The 18,552-nt window shown below is 47.6% G+C and overlaps 1 protein-coding gene across 2 annotated transcripts in view; it reads right to left on the minus strand.

The window, feature by feature from the left end:
• Positions 1-18,552, minus strand: part of LOC149326683 (methylosome protein WDR77-like) — a 72,658-nt gene that overhangs the window by 37,899 nt on the left and 16,207 nt on the right. For both annotated transcript variants that reach the window (XM_089563195.1, XM_089563196.1), the window contains exons 3-4: positions 14,979-15,123; positions 8,723-8,775 (exon numbers count right to left, since the gene is read on the minus strand). In XM_089563195.1, the coding sequence (XP_089419321.1) occupies positions 8,723-8,775; positions 14,979-15,123 (198 nt within the window). The remainder of the gene's footprint in view (positions 1-8,722; positions 8,776-14,978; positions 15,124-18,552) is intronic.

The following is an 18,552-nucleotide window of genomic DNA, read 5'->3' on the forward strand; positions in this document are numbered from 1 at the left end:
TAGGAGTGAATCTCGTGGGACAGATGCTGAATGGAGCAGCGCACACTAATGCGTTTTCAACGGTGGTTGTCCCTCCCTATGCCCCCCCCGCCCCCCCCCCCCCTCCCGGCCTAAACAGAGAAACATGTGCTCTAGTTCACAGCGGGCAATAAGCGGTCATATCGTGCCTCAACAAAGCTGCGCAAAGTATTGAAATGCCATTCTCCTTTGGAGCGCGGTCGTTACTACCACTAACTATCACCCGAGCTGTGTGCATCAATCACAAATGTCTTCGAATTGAGAAGAAACATTACACCATAGCAGAAAAACCTTCCTGCCAAACCTGCACCATTGCATGGCTCTTAGCCTAAAGTGGATGGGCAGATCGTGCCTTGTAGACAGTTTTGCCGTCAGCCACACTGCGTGTGATATTTTCAGAAATGGTTTGGTTCGGTTTGGTTAATGGGAATTTAATGTCCCAAAGCGACTTGGCTATGAGGGACATTATAGTGAAGAGCTGCAGAAATTTCAACCACCTGGGGTTCTTTAACGTGCACTGGCATCGCACATCCCACGGGCCTCTAAAACTGGACCTCACGACTTTTTTCCACAAGATGCTTCACTTCAGCGCTCACTAAAAATGACACTCTGGTAGACGTGATGTGCCGTTAGCTTGGAAATTCCCCCTGCTTTGCCCAATCATCCGATGAGCCCCTCCTTCTGCGAAATTACTAACAAACTGCTCCTTCGTTCGACCTGAACTCGAATACTCGTGCACTATCGGGACCCACACCAAAGTAACCACATCATCTTACTAGAATCCATCCAGAACCGTGCTGCATTCTTTATCTTTTCTGATTATTCATGTACATCAAGCGCTTAGCACAAGCCCTTTATATCGCAGAACAGTCACTCGCCTCTACCTCTTCCATAAAGTCTATTATGTAAATGTAACGCAGCCATTCCACCAGCCAGTCCTGCCACCTCTGCCATGACAAGACCCACGCTGAGCCCATTTTCCACACTTTCTGTCTAAGGAGTGGAATCACCTTCCTGCTGTCATCCCCTGCAACCACGACCACTTCAGGTGTGTCATGGAAAGGGGCTGCGCAACGCTTCGCTCAGTGCCCATTAATATCATTACAATGCATTTATCATGCATCCCAGAGACCAGTGCAAAAAGAATGGTGGAAATCAGAGCATCCAAACGAAAGTTATTTCACTTTGAAAATTTCAAATGAAAAGATCAGATGAAAACCATTTCCCTAAACTAGTACACTGAGACTGGGCACTACCAATGAGAACCGCGCCTGGCCTGCATGCAATTGCTGGTTTGCGGAGCAGAACACAGCCGCACAATTTGGTGGCATCATCCCCCCCCCCCATGTAGAGCAGGGGTGATGACAAACTAAGATGTGTCTTTGTTGGTACGATCGAAAGGCTGCCCCCCTAGCCACACCTCCTGAAAAGACCTTTCTCTTCACATGTTTGGCCAAGGGGTGTCGGCCGTTTCTTCCACCCACATAAAAGTCTGAAGCAGAATGGAAAGTGTCATCCCAAGCGTTATTCTTAGTAGTTTTCATTCACTTTCACTACTTCTTTCCAGTTTTTGTGGCATGCGAAAAGCTTCAAGTACTCAGCGACATAATATTTTGGACCCATTTCGCGAGTATAAAGGAACAGTATGCAAACTGGACGCACAACTAATCAGAGAGGCAGTGCCCAATCTGGATGCACCTCATTTCTGCTGCCAAAAATGGCTGCTGCATTGAAAGCTGTATAGCTTTCCTTTGTAGCCGTATGGCTGCGCTCGGATGGATGCCAATGAGTAATTACTCCCTTATTACAAATTTACTCCACCTTGGGGGGTTCCCGTAAACATTTGACCGACCTGCATTGAGACACAATCGGCTCGAAACAAGCATTTCTGGACAAGATTAAAATATTAAATATTACAATTTCGTCCACCTCTTTAGGCATTTAGGAGTCGCAACCTCCCTTACTCTGCATACAAATAATAAAGACCTCATGCTTTATCTGCGTCGCAGGGCCCCTTTAAGCAGCCAAAAATTGTTAAAATGACATCAACTACAGGCTTTTGCAACTGTATGAACACGGCATCACTAAAAGGGCAACACACTAACACTCATAGCGGTGCTGCAATACAACATAAAAAAATTGAACCAACGCTAAAGCAGCCATCGAGTATCGAGTGCTAGCTCCGAGTTTTTCCTTGTTGGTATGGCATCGTTTGTCAGCAGTGTGTATAACAGGATACAACTAAAAAAAAAACAGCAGTTGCTAACACAGGGCTGCAGTCCGCAGCATTCTGTATTACTCCGCTGGCAGATCATAACAGTAAACGATATAGACCCCCTTCACCCCGCGACGGCACGGAGATGTGGTGGCGCTGATGTCAGTAGCGGCTTTCTCACGGTGGGCAAAACAGGTTCTGCCTGCCCGTGCCCACTGCAGCTGCCGCAGCTACCGGCGGCTGCATCATGCCTGCGCACTGCAGAAGCAGCACGTACTGCATCCCTGTTGGATCCATGTAGTAGCATAAAACAGAAAATTAGATTAGCCCTAATAGGTTTCTCGCAAATCAATACCACATTTGGAAGTCTGGGCGTCGACCGGCGCTGCCAGTCAATGTACTGTCTTTGTCAAAAGTAACCAGGCTGCATAGTTTGCTTCTAGCTTGTATAGCGGAACCCTTGGGGCTTTCCTAAAGATCAAAAGACAATGAATGGAAGGTAAGAAGACCCCCAGACCTTACCTTTAACGGCAATTTCAGCTGCAGGAAAGCTGTAAGGGCTCCACTGTACGAGTTAGAAGCAAACCATGCAGCCTGGTTACTTTTGACAAAGACTGTACCTCGTAGCAGGGAAGCTGCTGCGCTCATTCACCTGAGCATCAATATAGTACACCTAAAATTGCGCAAGGAAAAAAAGCATGTATACAGCTGCGCACGTATTTATCACCCTGAGCCGGTGTGCACGGGCACCAGCAGGACCACTTGCCACCAAAGAATGCGTTCTTTTGTTGATAGCACAGCATGTTTTAATGTGTGTAGAAGATATACGAACGCATAATGGCTTTTTATAGCATTTAATATACACTTGAAACTATTTCTTAATAGGACAGACATAATTATTTGATTCGAGTAGAAAGAATTAAGTTTCGTAAGTTGTGAGAATCTTGCGCGGTCACGTTGACATGCTTGAATAACGTACTTTAAGTGTGCTAAAAGACAAATACTTTTTCATTGCTTCACACATGTGTCATAAGTAGGGGTGTGCGAATATTCGAAATTTTCGAATATAATTAGAATAATATATTTTTAGTATTCGTATTCGATTCGAAATCCAAGTATACGTGTTGTTTCGAATATTCGACACGACGCGGATATTCGTATCTAGCCGAATATTCTATTGCGAGCACCAGCGTTCATTTCGGTCTGCAAGTCCTATCGACAGAGACATAACAACATGGCGGCGCCCAGAGCAATGCGTAACGTTGGGCCATGCAGTAGCTGACTGCACTGGTGAGCTTCTTTGTGGCTATACCTGCGAAGATGGTATAGTCAGAGCTGTGCACGAAATACCTCGCAATACGTGGCAGTTCAGTGCCAACTGAGAGGGCATTTTCTGTGGCTGGAGAAGTCGTTTCAGCTAGAAGGGAACTACTTCTGCCTGACCATGTGGAGCAACCGGTTTTCCTTCACGACAACCTTTTATCTTCATCCCAGCAACGCGCTTTAGTGCTTATGGCAAGCTAGCCTTGATCAATGCTGTGTACTAGCCATCTTCTCTGATATTTCCACTCTTCTAAGGACAATGTTCGAGACTTTGATACTTTTTGTGCAGCCACACACACCTTTTGTGCTCATTTCTTCACTGATAGTTGAACTGTGATGTTCTTGGGTGCTCAAATAAATGTTTTGTAGTGGTTAAATGCGTCTGTCCTTGATTATTCGATATTCGGAACCAAGTATTCGTATTCGATTCGTATTCGAAAAATTTGATATTCGCACACCCCTAGTCATAAGCTGTTTCATGAGGCAGCACATAATCGCGAAGCCTGCTTGGAAAGAAGCAGCCACAGGCAGGCTACCAACAGAGGCATGTAGTGAGATTGACAGGGGATGAGGCAATGAAAAGTCTTTTCTTTATTTGTGCATGAGATATGTAACCAAATCTGGTGCAAATATGAAATTCTACGCTCATTTCAGTAATGCATTTTATTGTCAGCCATACCTGGTACAGTTCTTGGGTAATGGTAAAACACCTTCATCAAATCACCCCAGGATATTGAATAATTAACTAGAGTGTGAGGAAATTTTTTTATGCCAGCATATTCACAAAGCCCTGTTCTCTATGATGGCACTATTGTTTTTTTTAGATTCTCAGTACTTATGCATGCGTATATTTGCATGCAAACTTTTCTTACAAAGATAACTAATACTCTACTGCATGTGTAGGAAAAAAACTCAGAGGTTTATTACGCTCCTCAACGTCTCAGGAATTGTGCACGACAAATAGAATCATTCTATTTTCATTCTTTACGAATTTACGAAAGGGTGAGTGATACCAATCGCAGAAAATATGAAGATCATAAAACAAATCTTCAAGTTTATTCCCTCGTTTATGGCCTCTTCGCTTTCGCCCTGGTTAAAGAAATGCGGCACTGAAATCAACGAAAGCTCTGATCTCTCTCTGTAGTGATACCACGATGGTGACGCTCCGTCGTCGGAAACTCGCCGAATTCGCGGTGTGCCAGGACCATAACAAGCGCAACTACCTCACAATTTTCCATGACCACACATCTAAAAAGCGCAATTTTATGAATCTCTACAGAATACTTTGCAATAACTTTCGTCACAAAACAGAAGACCCCAGGGCTTGGAAAGAAAATAACTGCAGGAATCAAAACTTTTCACCAGATCGGCCACCAGTTTAACAAGGGTAGAAGTTGGCCTGGCTGGTGCGTGATCACAGTTAAAAGCATCGCTTACGTGAGACAGAGGAGATCAGGGACACGATCGAAGCTATCCCCCTTTTCGCACTGCGCGACACGTGTGCCATCACACGGTCAGCGCCCCGAAAAACTGAAAACTTGCCTACAAGCCTTGAAAACCGGCGCTCACCACCTTAGCGCGACGCCACTCCCTGGCCTGTTGCCTTCCACGAGCCCGCTAGCGACTGCAGCGCCACCTCACTTGTTTGAAAATCCACGTATCAAAATTCTAGAGGTTACAATTTTTTTTCTCGCAATTAGCTTCTTGTTCAAGTAACAAGAAACGTTTAAGCAGCGGACTACATTTTCATCGTGGAGAAATTCTGTGCGCAGAGGCCAAATGTGGGCGGAGCAGCACTGCAGACTTAATTTTAAGTCCTAAGGCCTTAAGTCCTAAGATTTTAAGACCTACCGTTCTGCTCTGCCTGTCTAACCCATTGATCACGCTTTGCAGCTACTCTCCTGAGTGACTTAGCGAGGCAATGTCATCAGCGAATCTCCATTAACTCTTATCCCCAACTATTCCCAATCCAGGCCTTGGAACACATCCTGTAAACAGGCTCCTGCCAGACACCCTCCTTATTGGAATTTTATAGCTGACTTTATGAAGTAATATGGTAGCTCAGTCATCGTTGCACAATGAAATATGGCTATAAGTACCATCAGGAGATATCACACGCCTAAACTTTTTGGGATTGGATTTTAAGACAGCGGGCAGGTGATTATTTGTTTTTGGAAGCACGAATCATGGAACAATAAGATTTTAAGTATTCACTGTCTTTTTACCAGGCCAACGAGGTGGACATATTGCCCCGCACCTCCACCCCCCTGTCACCTCACCTCCCCCCCCCCCCCCCCCCCCCCGCACCTCCACCAGTGTCACGACCAGAGGAGCCGTGAAAGTAGACGTAGGGAAGAACCCAAGACTGGGAGCCTTCTTTTAATTATGGAGCCAGCTTCCACGACACAGAACAGAACAGCGCGCCACGAGAGCCCACCGCCACTTCGTCGTCGTCTTCGACTCAGCGCGGAGGCCGCGCGGCGCGTTAGGCGCGTGGCAATATGCTTAGGCTTTCTGTACAAACGTTTTTTATTGTTGTTGTTGGTTAAGTGATAGCAGAGACTACTGAAACATGGATTAGTTTTGTTGTTTAAGATGGAAACCAAGGATATGCATTTGTGAACTAGATTTGTCATAGTGTTCTTAAAGGGGTGGAGACACCAAATTTTGAAGCTATAAAAAGCCTGCTATGGGATTCCTATGTATGCAAGGGCACTCACAGCCAGGTGTTGGACGCAACAAACGTTTAAAAAATATTTTAATTCGGTTCCAAAGATTACCTAAATGCTCACTCTCACGATCTAGACCCATCGCTAGCGCCATCAACGCTGACGTCACAAGGGGGTAAACAAATTAAAGTTTTAGTGACGTCATACCAAAATACAATGACGTATGATGAGCGGGGCACAGCCGCGTGAGCGCAGTCGACGCACCATTTGCTGCTAACCGCCACTCGCTCGGTTTGCGGCGCGCCGTTGCGAACAGCGTCGCAGCGTCCAATTGCAGCTCGCCGCCTGCGTTCGGCCTGCTAGATGTCAACGGCGAGCCGCTCGCGACAAACGCAACGACGGGAAGCGGCAGCCAATGCGAGCCCGGAGAGCGGCAGCGTCTTGATGAAATAGGGCGCACTCCTTGGAGCCGGGCGGCCTGCGCCAGTCTTCGTGCCGACCACCGGCATTCGAAGAACGCGACAGTATTGTTTGTTCACGTTCATAGCAAACCCTGGGATATGTGAATATCAAAATTAAATGCATCGTTTCTGACAATCGTTGGCAAATACCGAGTTCCTGATAGAAGTGATGACTGCGATGCAAGCAAATTTCATCCCATAGCCGGTTTTGTGCTGCTGAAACCTGGTGCGGTTCGCTTGCCATCTGCTAGCTCTGTTGCTGAAGACGTCGTGGAAATCGAACATATCTTTTATTGTGGGACGAGTTCACAGTAAAGGGGTGCCGAGCGGAGCACGTTTCTGAGCGCTGGCCAGTCCCGAAGCGCCCTCAGCTGCGGAGTCGGATGTGAAACCAGCTTAGGCCTAGCGACGACTAGGGCAGTCTGGGACCAGCACGCAGGTCGTCGCCCGGCGTTGCCGCAGGCAGTGTCGTTGCCGAAAGATCCACTTTTAGTACAGTCATGCTGTCGTATCTCGAATCTAGGAAGCATCCTTGCTGGTAGCATGGCTGTTTTGTGCGGACGTGAAGTACGCCGTGCCTGCCAGCCGGTCGGCCAGCCTGGATACCGTCTGCCGACGTCATAAAAGCGAGCTAAGGAGTGTTCTTGACGTAAATAATAAACCATGGTACAAGAAATGTGAAAAAAGTGTCATTTTTGAGGATCGCTGACCAGTACTGAGCTGCTGGTAGAGGTAACAACGGTGATATGAGCAATTTTCTTGCCAGAACCGCCTCGCAGCTGCCGCTGGCCCGACGTTGGGGTCCGGCTCGCCTGGCGCACGCTAGCTCCGCTGCCGAAGGCGTCGAGGAGACTGACCATACTATTATTTTATTGTGAGATGATGCTGTTGACACTAAAGCTATTTGTGAAAAGTATTCCTTTTATTATAGCGCAGGCGACTTCCGAAGCACCGGCCGCTTGCGAAACAGGCTATAGGCCTAGCGACGACCACGGCAGCCAGGCAGCAGCAGAGCTCACGTCGCCCGGAGCGCTCGCGAGCGGTGCCGTTGCCGAAAGCTCCCAACATAAGCAGGCATGCTTTGTCGCTGCTCGAGTATAGCTGGCAGTTCTGATAACAAGGCGATTTTGTCTTTTCTTGTGATATTTGTACACCATCCCAAGCAGCGCTCAGGTACTGCTGCACGGCGGCGAAGTGTGACACCGGTTGTGGGCGCAGCTTGGGTAGAGCGGCGCAGCGATGCTTAGTGGCATTTTGCAAAGTGCTTCGCATCCTCACGCGAACCCGCGAAGGCGATATTAGCGTGCGATAAAAAAAAAGTCGATGTCCTCACTCATTGGATTCAGATCCGTCCGAATCCGAGCTGCTGGTACTAGACATGCTGTTGTTTTTTTCATGCGCTGGTCAGCACGTGTGTGAGAAAGCAGACGATGCAGCAGTAGGTGCGTCACAACTTTTGTGGACCCACGTGACCAAGCGAAGTAGTTGATCTTCCCCCTCTGTGACGTCACTGTCCAACTCGGCGTTCCGAAACCGAAACCGAAAATTGTTCACTTAAAAATGCGATAATAAATTATTCACTGTGAATATATGAATCTCTGAGTGTGTATCATGCTTCCTGGAGCCATAAGAAACGTTTGAAACTAAGAACGCGCGAACCACAAATTTGGTGTCTCCACCCCTTTAAAAAGCAGCCAGTTTTGTTCAACAGACCTGTCCGAAAATGAGGGCAAGAGCGGTTGAATGAAGAATTCATTAAGTGTAAAATTCATATCCCTATATTTGGCTCTACTGTAATCGCAAACTTGACTGGATGTAGTACCTTGAAATTTTATTTTTTTTCTCAATAAAAACCTAGTTGCGAGCCGGTGCTAGTCCGTGTCGTTTTTTACCGTCTTTCATCCGTTTCGAGTTGTACTGCCCACAATGCAGACAACCTGTACGAGGAAAGCAATCTAGTGCTGGCGCTGTGGAATGGTTTTGTGATGCACTGTAACACAGGGGGGGCAGGAGAGCAGTCAAGAGAAGAGTCTCACCTGCCACGTACGTCTGGCTGCACTGCATGCAGGTCATGTCCCACAGCTTGATCCTGCACAGGCGAGGAGGAAAGGGACGGCCATTCAAGCCACACTTCCCCTGGCAATGAAGAAAATTCACCCTGGTACGCTAACCCCAGCTAGTTGCAGCAACAGCTGGGCTGGGGACGACAGTCAGGGGTATGTCACACATGCATATAAGTCTATTTACAGCACCTCATCATCATCATCATCATCAGCCTGACTGCACCCACTGCAGGGCAAAGGCCTCTCCCATGTCTCCCCAATTAACCCTGTCCTTCGCCAGCCGCGGCCACCATATCCCCTCAAATTTCTTAATCTCATCCGCCCACCTAACTTTCTGCCGCCCCCTGCTACGTTTGCCTTCTCTTGGAATCCACTCCGTTACCCTTAAGGACCAGCGGTTACCTTGCCTTCGCATCACATGTCCTGCCCAAGCCCACTTCTTCCTCTTGATTTCAACTAGGATGTCATTAACCCGCGTTTGTTCCCTCACCCACTCAGCCCTCTTCCGATCTCTTAACATTACACCTATCATTTTCCTTTCCATAGCTCGCTGCGTTGTCCTTAACTTAAGCTGAACCCTCTTTGTTAGCTTCCATGTTTCTGCCCCATGGGTGAGTACCGGTAAGTTACAGCTGTTGTATACTTTTCTCTTGAGGGATATTGGTAAGACTGCCATTCATGATCTGAGAGAACCTGCCATATGCCCTCCACCCCATTCTTATTCCTCTAGTTATTTCCCTCTCATGATCTGGATCAGCTGTCACTACCTACCCTAAATAGACATATTCTCCTACTACTTCCAGCACCTGGCTACCTCATCATGGGGGCCGCCATGTTTGGTCATGTGATCACGCCACCACTACATGCCTCCTGCCTCGTCACGACGGCTGCTGCGTCTGATGGTTCACTTCCGACAGGCAGTGTTGCAGCTGATACGGTTGTAAAGGAGTTGGAAGACGACACCAGGGTTTGGCCAAAGCTTCGAAGGACATGTGAGAACCCGAATTTAATCACTTCGGGCTTGAAAACGTGATCGAGCTTCATGTCACGGAGAGCCGCTGAGCTCTGCCTCTTTGAAGCATCAACTGAATCACCTGAATGCTTGCCTTTGCTGAATGTTAGCTTATCGTTACTGCCTACCACAGCAAGGTGTAAAGCTTCTGCGGCTGCGCAGATCATTGTCGTAATGGGTACATGGTCTGTGCTACACTAAGTGCACAATTACATCAGCCTCACATAACAATGGAGCACATAGAGGACCCCATATGTACACATATGAAGCACCACACATGCACTCCATATGAGGACATGAAAATACCTGAGGTCTCATTGGTGGTAAGCAATGAGCTTAACTGTGAGCACTGATTTGCAAGGTCACTTTTAGTGACTGTCTCGCATGGACCATGAGGGAGGCATAACCAGCGAGCACAGCAGCCGTAACACAAATGCTTTATTCCGAATATGATCCACAAAAACCACATTTCCAAAAGCGAAGTTCAACAGCAGCACTGAGATGACAAGCAACATGCAGACTGACAGTAAGTGCTGTCCATTCGTACAGATGTGCACTGCATAGTCTACAGCAACGCTACGCAGGAGCGCAAGTGGTCCTTTTCCATTCCTGATTCGGTCCGAGATGCTTCAGTTGCTAATCGCCACACACCTTAACCTATGAGCCCTGTGGTCTTGCTACAAATGCAGGAACACCCCGCCGCGGTGGCTCAGTGGTTACGGCACTCAACTGCTGGCCCGAAAGACACGGGTTCGATCCCGGCGGCTGAATTTCGATGCAGGCGAAATTCTAAAGGCCCGTGTACTGTGCAATGTCAGTGCACGTTAAAGAACCCCAGGTGGCCCAAATTTCCAGAGACCTCCACTACGGTGTCCCTCATAGCCTAAGTTGCTTTGGGACATTAAACCCCAATAAACCAAACCAAACCAAGCCAAGCCAAACCAAACCAAATGCAGGAACAACAGCCAGCAACTGACGGCCAGTTTCGGCGGCAGAACAGCTTGTTCATGCGGGTAATTCATGCATTTACCCTGGCAGACTTCTCAAAATCAAAACCTTTCTTTCTAGGTAAGCTATCTAGCGCCGCCAGAGGTGTTTGTGATGTTTGCTCATTCGGAAAGGGTGCATGGCGAACGAGCGCGAACAGGGGCAGTAAGTCCTTGTGCAGATCAGGGCCGTGGAACTCACAAACGATCTCGTACCAATTCTCTGCCCCAGTTCCACAGCATCCACCTCCTCTGCTGTTCCACATGTTCGTAGCAAGAACACGTTCAGCAACCACCCGAGATATTTCAGCGCCGCGTGCACACTGGTGACTTACGAGGCCCGCACTGACACCGAGTTCCTAGCGCGCCTGTGGCACCATCTGGTCTCAAATGGGAGAACTGTAAGCAGTCTACAAGGTGGACATGACAGCAAAGGAAATGGGTGAGGAAAGAGAAGGACCACTTGCTGCTCACTCGGACAAGCCCTGCCTCAGAGCGCACTTCAGATCTTGATTAACCGAAGCTTCTTATCATCACATTAAGAAAGAAGCAGTGGTCCCGTCAGAAACAACATCGACGACATTCATTTCAAGGGTATGGGCTGCTTTTGGCTGCTGTGTTCTTTCTTGTCCTGCTTTTTTTTTTTTTTTTCATATTTCCATACAGTACTTTTCTAACAAGTTGCAGTTATTATGTCATGCTTGCTTGTGCAGTGGCAACCTAATAAATAACGCTTACTGTATTACTAAATAAATAGCAGACATTAGTGCTGAATACGTGCCTAAGTAACGTTTAGGGTTTATGGGGGTTTAACATCCCGAAACAACTCAGGCCATGACGAACGCCGTAGTAGAGGGCTCTGGAAATTTTGATCACACAGGGTTCTTTAACGTGCACTGACATCGCACAGTACACGGGCGTCTAGAATTTCGCCTCTATCGTAATATGGCCGCCGCAACTGGGGTTGAACCCGCGTCTTTCGGGTCAACAGCCATAACTACTGATCCACCGCGGCAGCTTGCTGACTATAGGCATAAAATGAAAGTTATAAAGAACTGCACTAAACTGAAGGACTATAATTACAGCATCAGTGAGGACTCCTCTAAAAGAGTGAATGAATTAAGAAAGAACTGTGGGACTCGGCAAGTGAAGAAAAGAAGGTAAGGCCTATTTTTGACAAGTTGAAAGTACCTGTAATGAGTGTGAGGAGAGGTGCAAGGTGGGAAGTGAATCAGGGACAATTCACATGTGCAGGGTCAACATTTGGCTTCAAAATAATTAATATAAACACGAGAAGTTTATTAAACAAGGCGCACTCATTTGAAGCTCGAGTTATAGACCTTATGCAAAATTGCTGCCATCTATCGGAGAAAACAAGAACCAGTGGAAAGTGGCCATGCTGGAGGATGACTGAAGCTCGTTTTGCCTCTGCTCTCTGAATTTAGGCACACCCTGCGATAGCTTCCTTACGGCTGTGCTGGCTCGAAAGTCTTATTTCCTCTCACTTGAGCCTGTAAACATGACTGAATGGTCAGTCGACCTGTCTCTGCTGCCCAAGTTTCCAAGTGACTTCGCAGACACTTATTACGCGTCCAAACACTTTCCGAACGACACCAGGTACGGAGCTACACGTCTTTCATGGAGTCCTACGTCACTCTGCCGACGCCGAAGACCAGGATTTGTACGATGCAAATACAATTTTCGTTTACGGCTAAAAATGTGCGCATTTTGGTCTAGTTTGAGTCAGTTTTTATTTGGTTCGATACTTTTTGCGAAAGGGCGTGCCACTTGAATTGCTGTTGTTGTGGTAGCGTTTTCTGTGTGTTGCATCGGCGCCGAAAGCAAACAATAGTAAACCTCACGCTCATGTTGGTAGTGTCGCAAAATGTGGCCTCTCAACATGCGACGCATTTTATTTTCCTTGAAAAGTTCATGCAGCATTTGTTTGTTTGCTCTATTGCTTAAAGTTGCTTCGCGCGGCAAGTTCGTACTAGTGGTGAGCAGCCTTGCGAAGAGCCTCGGAGTGGTGTGCTGCATGACAAATGAAGTGAATCCTTGATAGTGTTTCCGTGGAAACATATATTCGCACTAAAACTAACGCGTATAATCGCTGCGGTGGATAACGCTAGGAGCGACGGTTCACACAAGGCGAGACCCGTACCACTGAACAGCTGATCACGATTACTCTCTTGCGAGGCCGATAATCGCAGCACTTCAAGGGCAATAGCAGGAGAAAACCAGCTTTTCTGTGATATTTTTTTCGTACCTACAAAGCTTATTTCTAATTTCATTAGCTGCATGGAGATAACGAAATGTGTTGCGCGATGCCTCGACATGTAGAGACGGTTCTGCAACATTTGTGCCGCGGATGTCGGGGATCGCAGTGCAAAAACAGAAATGTGCTCAAATTAAGTGCTTTTTCCCCTGGGCATCTTTGTGACCCGTACAGCAAGGCACTGAGCAATATGTGGGCATCTTGAGGATGGTGAAACTAGAGCGCGCGCAATGAGCGTGTAGCGGTACGTGCTGTGAATCCGGCGCGCTGATCTGGCGGCTATCCTCCAACATGGCGGATCGCGCGCGGTGACCGCTAGATGGCAGTGCATTTCGCATAAGGTCTATTGATCATGAATCTGACATTGCTGTTTTACGGAAACCTGGCTGCATAAACCAAGTCTCTCCAGCAAGTGTGCAGTTGGATTCTGCACGCGTGGTGTCCGTTGCCAGCGGACACCACCTCCAATGGTTTTAACGGGGCTGTCCAATGCCCTGGACGGCACACCAATGAGGAGAGCTCGTCCAACAGTAGTGAGAGTGCCCATGAGCAGGGCTCATCCAACGGCGATTAGCGCGACAGCCGCGATGAATGGTGAAATGATTTTCACCGGAACAGCGCGCACTAAGACACGGACAAGAAGGGAGACACGACACACACGAGCGCTGTATGCGACACACACAGCGCTCGTGTGTGTCGTGTCTCCCTTCTTGTCCGTGTCTTAGTGCGCGCTGTTCCGGTGAAAATGAGTTACCAACTTGCCCAAGCATCTGTTTTGGTGAAATGAAATGTGCGTATCTGTCGCCACCTTCTTCATTACCTGAAAATAGTCGCAGTTGCACTACAGTGTGTTTATAGGCCTCATCCATGTATAATCCACAGCCGAGAAAATTTGATGAAAAAAGTGCAGCTTATAAATGAGTATAAGCCGCACATGAGTGGAAGCGGACGGAGTGGGTGAGGGAACAAATGCGGGTTAATGACATCCTAGTCGAAATCAAGAGGAAGAAGTGGGCTTGGGCAGGGCATGTAATGCGAAGGCAGGACAACCGCTGGTCCTTATTAAGGGTAACGGAGTGGATTCCAAGGGAAGGCAAATGCAGCAGGGGGCGGCAGGAAGTTAGGTGGGCGAATGAGATCAAGAAACAGGGTTAATTGGAGGGACATGAGAGAGGCCGTTGCCCTGCAGTGGGCAATGATGATGATGATGCACGATTCTGCAGGGGCTGCTGCTATGCTAGATTTGACCAAGGCGACCCTCCCATTGGTTACAGCTCGCGTGATACCCCTCCAATCCAAACTTAGCCGAGCTTACCAGAGTTACTCCACACACAAGATTGTTGCTTGTGTGAAGAGCCCTGTGGCTTTTGCACAAACAAAACATGCTGCAGGAACAAAGAGAGTTATAAATCCTGTCTTAGGTCTCTTGCAGAAGCTCTGTCCAGTGCCCCTAACAATGGACAAAGTTTTAGGTCCCTTAGCCTGCTTCAGGCAACAGAGACTTGCAATGAACTTTCTATTTACATATTTAAAAGACATTGGACATCTTGATAAGCTTTAAATTCACTCGCACGTTACCTTCATGCATTCTTCATGAAGTGAACTTTGTCAGCCCATTTGCCGGACTATGCGCTTCATCATTCCATAGGTTACATCAATACTCGCCATTACATCCTCAGTACCCATTTCATGGCCGCATTTTCTCTTCGTTTTTTTTTTTTCACCTCTTCCACACTGCTCTCCTTTTGTCTTTATCTCCCGAATTCCCCTCCCTACGCAGAGTAGCATGCCAGCGATTTTTAAACGCCGGCTAAATTCTCTGCACTTCATTAAAGAGTCTCTCTCTCTCTCTCTTAGGTCTCTAACATGCGTCCTTCATAATGCCAGAGACCCGCACAAAAAAAAAAGAAACATGCTGCAGGATCAAATAGCAATGCTGTGCTAGTCGGCACCCACCCCATGTCCCAGCTGGCAGAGGCCAGCCAGCGGCCGTCCGGAGAGAGGCCCAGGGAAGTGACACAGCCGTCGTGGTCACACCGGTAGAACACAGTGTCCAGCAGCCGAGGCTCATCTGACGTCAGCTGCAGCATCTCCAGGGCACCTGCACAGCATTCATCGAAGGCTGCTGCACCACCTGTACGCCTCCTCGTTCTCTATACGCTGTTCCAAAGATTCACGGATGAAAGTGATCTAAAAAAGTTGTTTTGTGAACTGCGCCAGCTCTGCACTCAGGGGAAATGCTCAAACAATGGGCGATATTCTCAGTCACAGTCTTCAGTCCACGTAGCAACCTTCTAGAGCAGATTTCTTCATGGCGGCTTGATCTATTTTGACCCCGTCCTGTCTTTTCTGGATTCCTAGAGACGTGCTGCAGGCCAAGACATTCTTTGTTTTGCAAATTTGTGAATTTTAGATTTCTTGTATGGAATAAGCAACTGATGCTTCATCGCAGAAAATTCAAAATAAAAATTTGTGCCTTGCAAAAAAAAAATAGTACAATTGAAAGACTTCAGCGTGCATAAAAGATGACTGAAATTGCTCCATAGTGTTTCAAATATGGGTGAGAACATTTCTGTGCAATATTATAACCTTGAAATATTCCAGCCATTCTGCAACACTTTAGCCATCAAAAGCCAGGCCAAGTACTAAGTCAACAAACAATAAATGTAAACAAACAAAATGGCTGACAGTGTGCAAAATGCCTTTCAAAAGATGAAGTGAGAACGCCAACCAGCAAGAAACATGCAGCCCAAAATGATCGACGGCCCTGCTTCACGCTCGGCCACTGCCTTGCTGAGACACACAGTAACAGCTATCCACAGCCGCCTCTGGTAACACACTCACACCCAAATTACTTTTTTTGCATCACTTGTTTCCGCTGCGTATCTAGTGCCCAGCGTAGACATTCGGTTCGAGATGGCGAATGTCACTCAAACCTAATGACATTAAATGTTCCCGAGTAGCAGCCGATTGATGACCTCAGGTGCCAATGTGATTCGATTAGAATGGCATTAAATTTCTAGTGTGGCAGGGGTAGTAGACAGAGAGAGCAGTACGGTGGGGTTAAAAAATTAACATGCCGAAAACTAATGTAATATTCACAAGTCTAGCAAGGGAACAATAGTTCGTAATTGGTAGCGAGGAGCTGGAAGTAGTAAGAGAACGTGTCTACTTAAGGCAGGTAGTGACAGCTGATCCTGATGATGAGAGGGAAACAACTAGAAGAATAAGAATGGGGTGGAGCGCATATGGCAGGTTCTCTCAGATCATGAATGGCAGTTTACCAATATCCCTCAAGAGAAAAGTATACAACAGGTGTATCTTACCGGTACTCCCATATGGGGCAGAAACGTGGGGGCTAACAAAGAGGGTTCAGCTTAAGTTAAGGACAACGCAGTGAGCTATGGAAAGAAAAATGATATGTGTAACGTTAAGAGATCGGAAGCGGGCGGAGTGGGTGAGAGAACAAAGGCGGGTCAATGACATCCTAGTTGAAATCGAGAGGAAGAAGTGGGCTTGGGCAGGGCATGTAATGCGAAGGCAAGATAACCGCTGGTCCTTAAGGGTAACGCAGTGGATTCCAAGAGAAGGCAAGCGTAGCAGGGGGCGACAGAAAGTTAGGTGGGCGGATGAGTTTAAGAAGTTTGCGGGGTTACGGTGGCCACAACTGGCAAGGGACAGGGTTAATTGGAGAGACATGGGAGAGGTCTTTGCCCTGCAGTGGGTGTAGTCAGCTGCTGCCGAGGATGATGACAAGAAATAATTTAAAAAATGTTTGCCGAACGCCACATCCCCCCCTAAAGGGAGACTGCACAAGACTACATATCTAAAATAAACGGCTCTTTCTGTCTACTGAATATAACAAAGTACTTAGATGCAAGAAAGTACTCTATTTACTTGCATAATGATCACACTTTTTTTTTTCAAAAAATTTACGCAAATTTAGGGGTGCAATCATTACACGGGGTAAATTTTCTACAAAAAATTTTTGAGCACCGAAAACGCAAACAAGTTGCAGGTCAGGCTACCCTTGTCACACGGGTGCGCTACCCACAGTTACGCCGCTAAACGCGGTTATTACGCCGCTAAACGCGGTTATCGCGAACCGAGCTTGGCGACATCGGTTTACGCATTAACCAAGAAGGTAGAGTGCGAAAAGCGCACGAGCTGGCCTGCTTCAGGAACGTACGTTCCAAGAGCAACGCATCAAAATAAGCAGTGTGTGTAGTGCTGCGCAAAGGCGCTTTTATGCAGCCTTCGATCTTGTCCGATGGCGCAGTAACAGCGCACAACAGAAACGTCGTGCGGCGCTCAAGCTATGCATTTTACCGCCGTTATGCCGAAAAATGTCCAGTCCCTGCCGCAGAGCTAAATTAGGCGACACATTTGCAATGCTCGCAGCACCAGATTCTGCGTGCTTACCGCAATGGTGCAGCCCGCGAGCGCGGTGGATGACGGCGCTCTGACTCCCTAGTCATCGCTAGGCCTAACTTGTTTCGTATCGAAACCACAGCGGACGGCGCTTTTGAATTGACCAACGCTATCTATAATGAAAGTTCTACTTATGGCGCTGCCTTACTGACAACCTATTTGTTTCATATTAAAAGCAATATATACGATCGATTTCAGCGACGCCTTAGCAGCGGAGCTCGCGTGCAAGCAGATTGGGTCAGCTGCACCGGCGGCAGCTGCTATGCGGCTGCGAACATAAAACCAGCTTGTATCGCAGTTATTACTCCTACCAGCAACTCGGTACAGGCCAGCGACCCTCAAGGAGGTTTCACTTCTGACATTCCTGTATCCCAGGGCTTATCATTTATGGGAACAAAGAACATTATTACTGGAACACAGTTTTCTGACGCTGGCATCAGGGATCCGCCGCAGAGATGTTTCCTTGGCGCAAGCGGCTTGCGGGCGACGTGACACTGTATTCGGTCGTGGAGGCAGTGCTGCAACCGGACAGCGTCGTCGGACGCCACTCTCATCACTGCACCAAATGTGCTGCAAAATGTTGGCAAATGTCGCTTCGCTCTGTATCATCGCGTCATTTCGTTGCACCGCAACCCAGAATGGTAGCAAGCCTTGTGACAACGGCGAACCGTGATTCGAGATAACCGCATTTAGGCGGCCCGTGTGACTGCAGGTCAACCAACAGGTGGCTGCTGCTGTAATGCTGACAAAGCAAGATGGTAATCTGGATGTGCCATCTGTCAGACAGATGCCAAGTATGATCGATCATCGTTGGCTAGACTTGGCACACGACAAATTTGAAGCGGCAAGTTCGGGGTGCGATCATTACGCAGGGAATAACAAAAATTGAATTTTGCCAACAAAATTCGGGGGTGCGATCATTACGCGAGTTCGATCATTATGCGAGTAAATACGGTACTTCACTTTTCGTAACCTGACGTTCAGAGATACACATTTTTGTTTAGCACCTTCACTAGAACAACACACCATAAAGGGATACCGAGGCAGTTTTCGAATCGGCTAACCTTCTAGGGTTTTGAAGTAGTGTCATTGCTAATAA

This window comes from Amblyomma mixtum, chromosome 10 (genome assembly GCF_055824585.1).
Source record: "Amblyomma mixtum isolate Tamu chromosome 10, ASM5582458v1, whole genome shotgun sequence".
In the NCBI taxonomy this organism is placed as follows: domain Eukaryota; kingdom Metazoa; phylum Arthropoda; class Arachnida; order Ixodida; family Ixodidae; genus Amblyomma; species Amblyomma mixtum.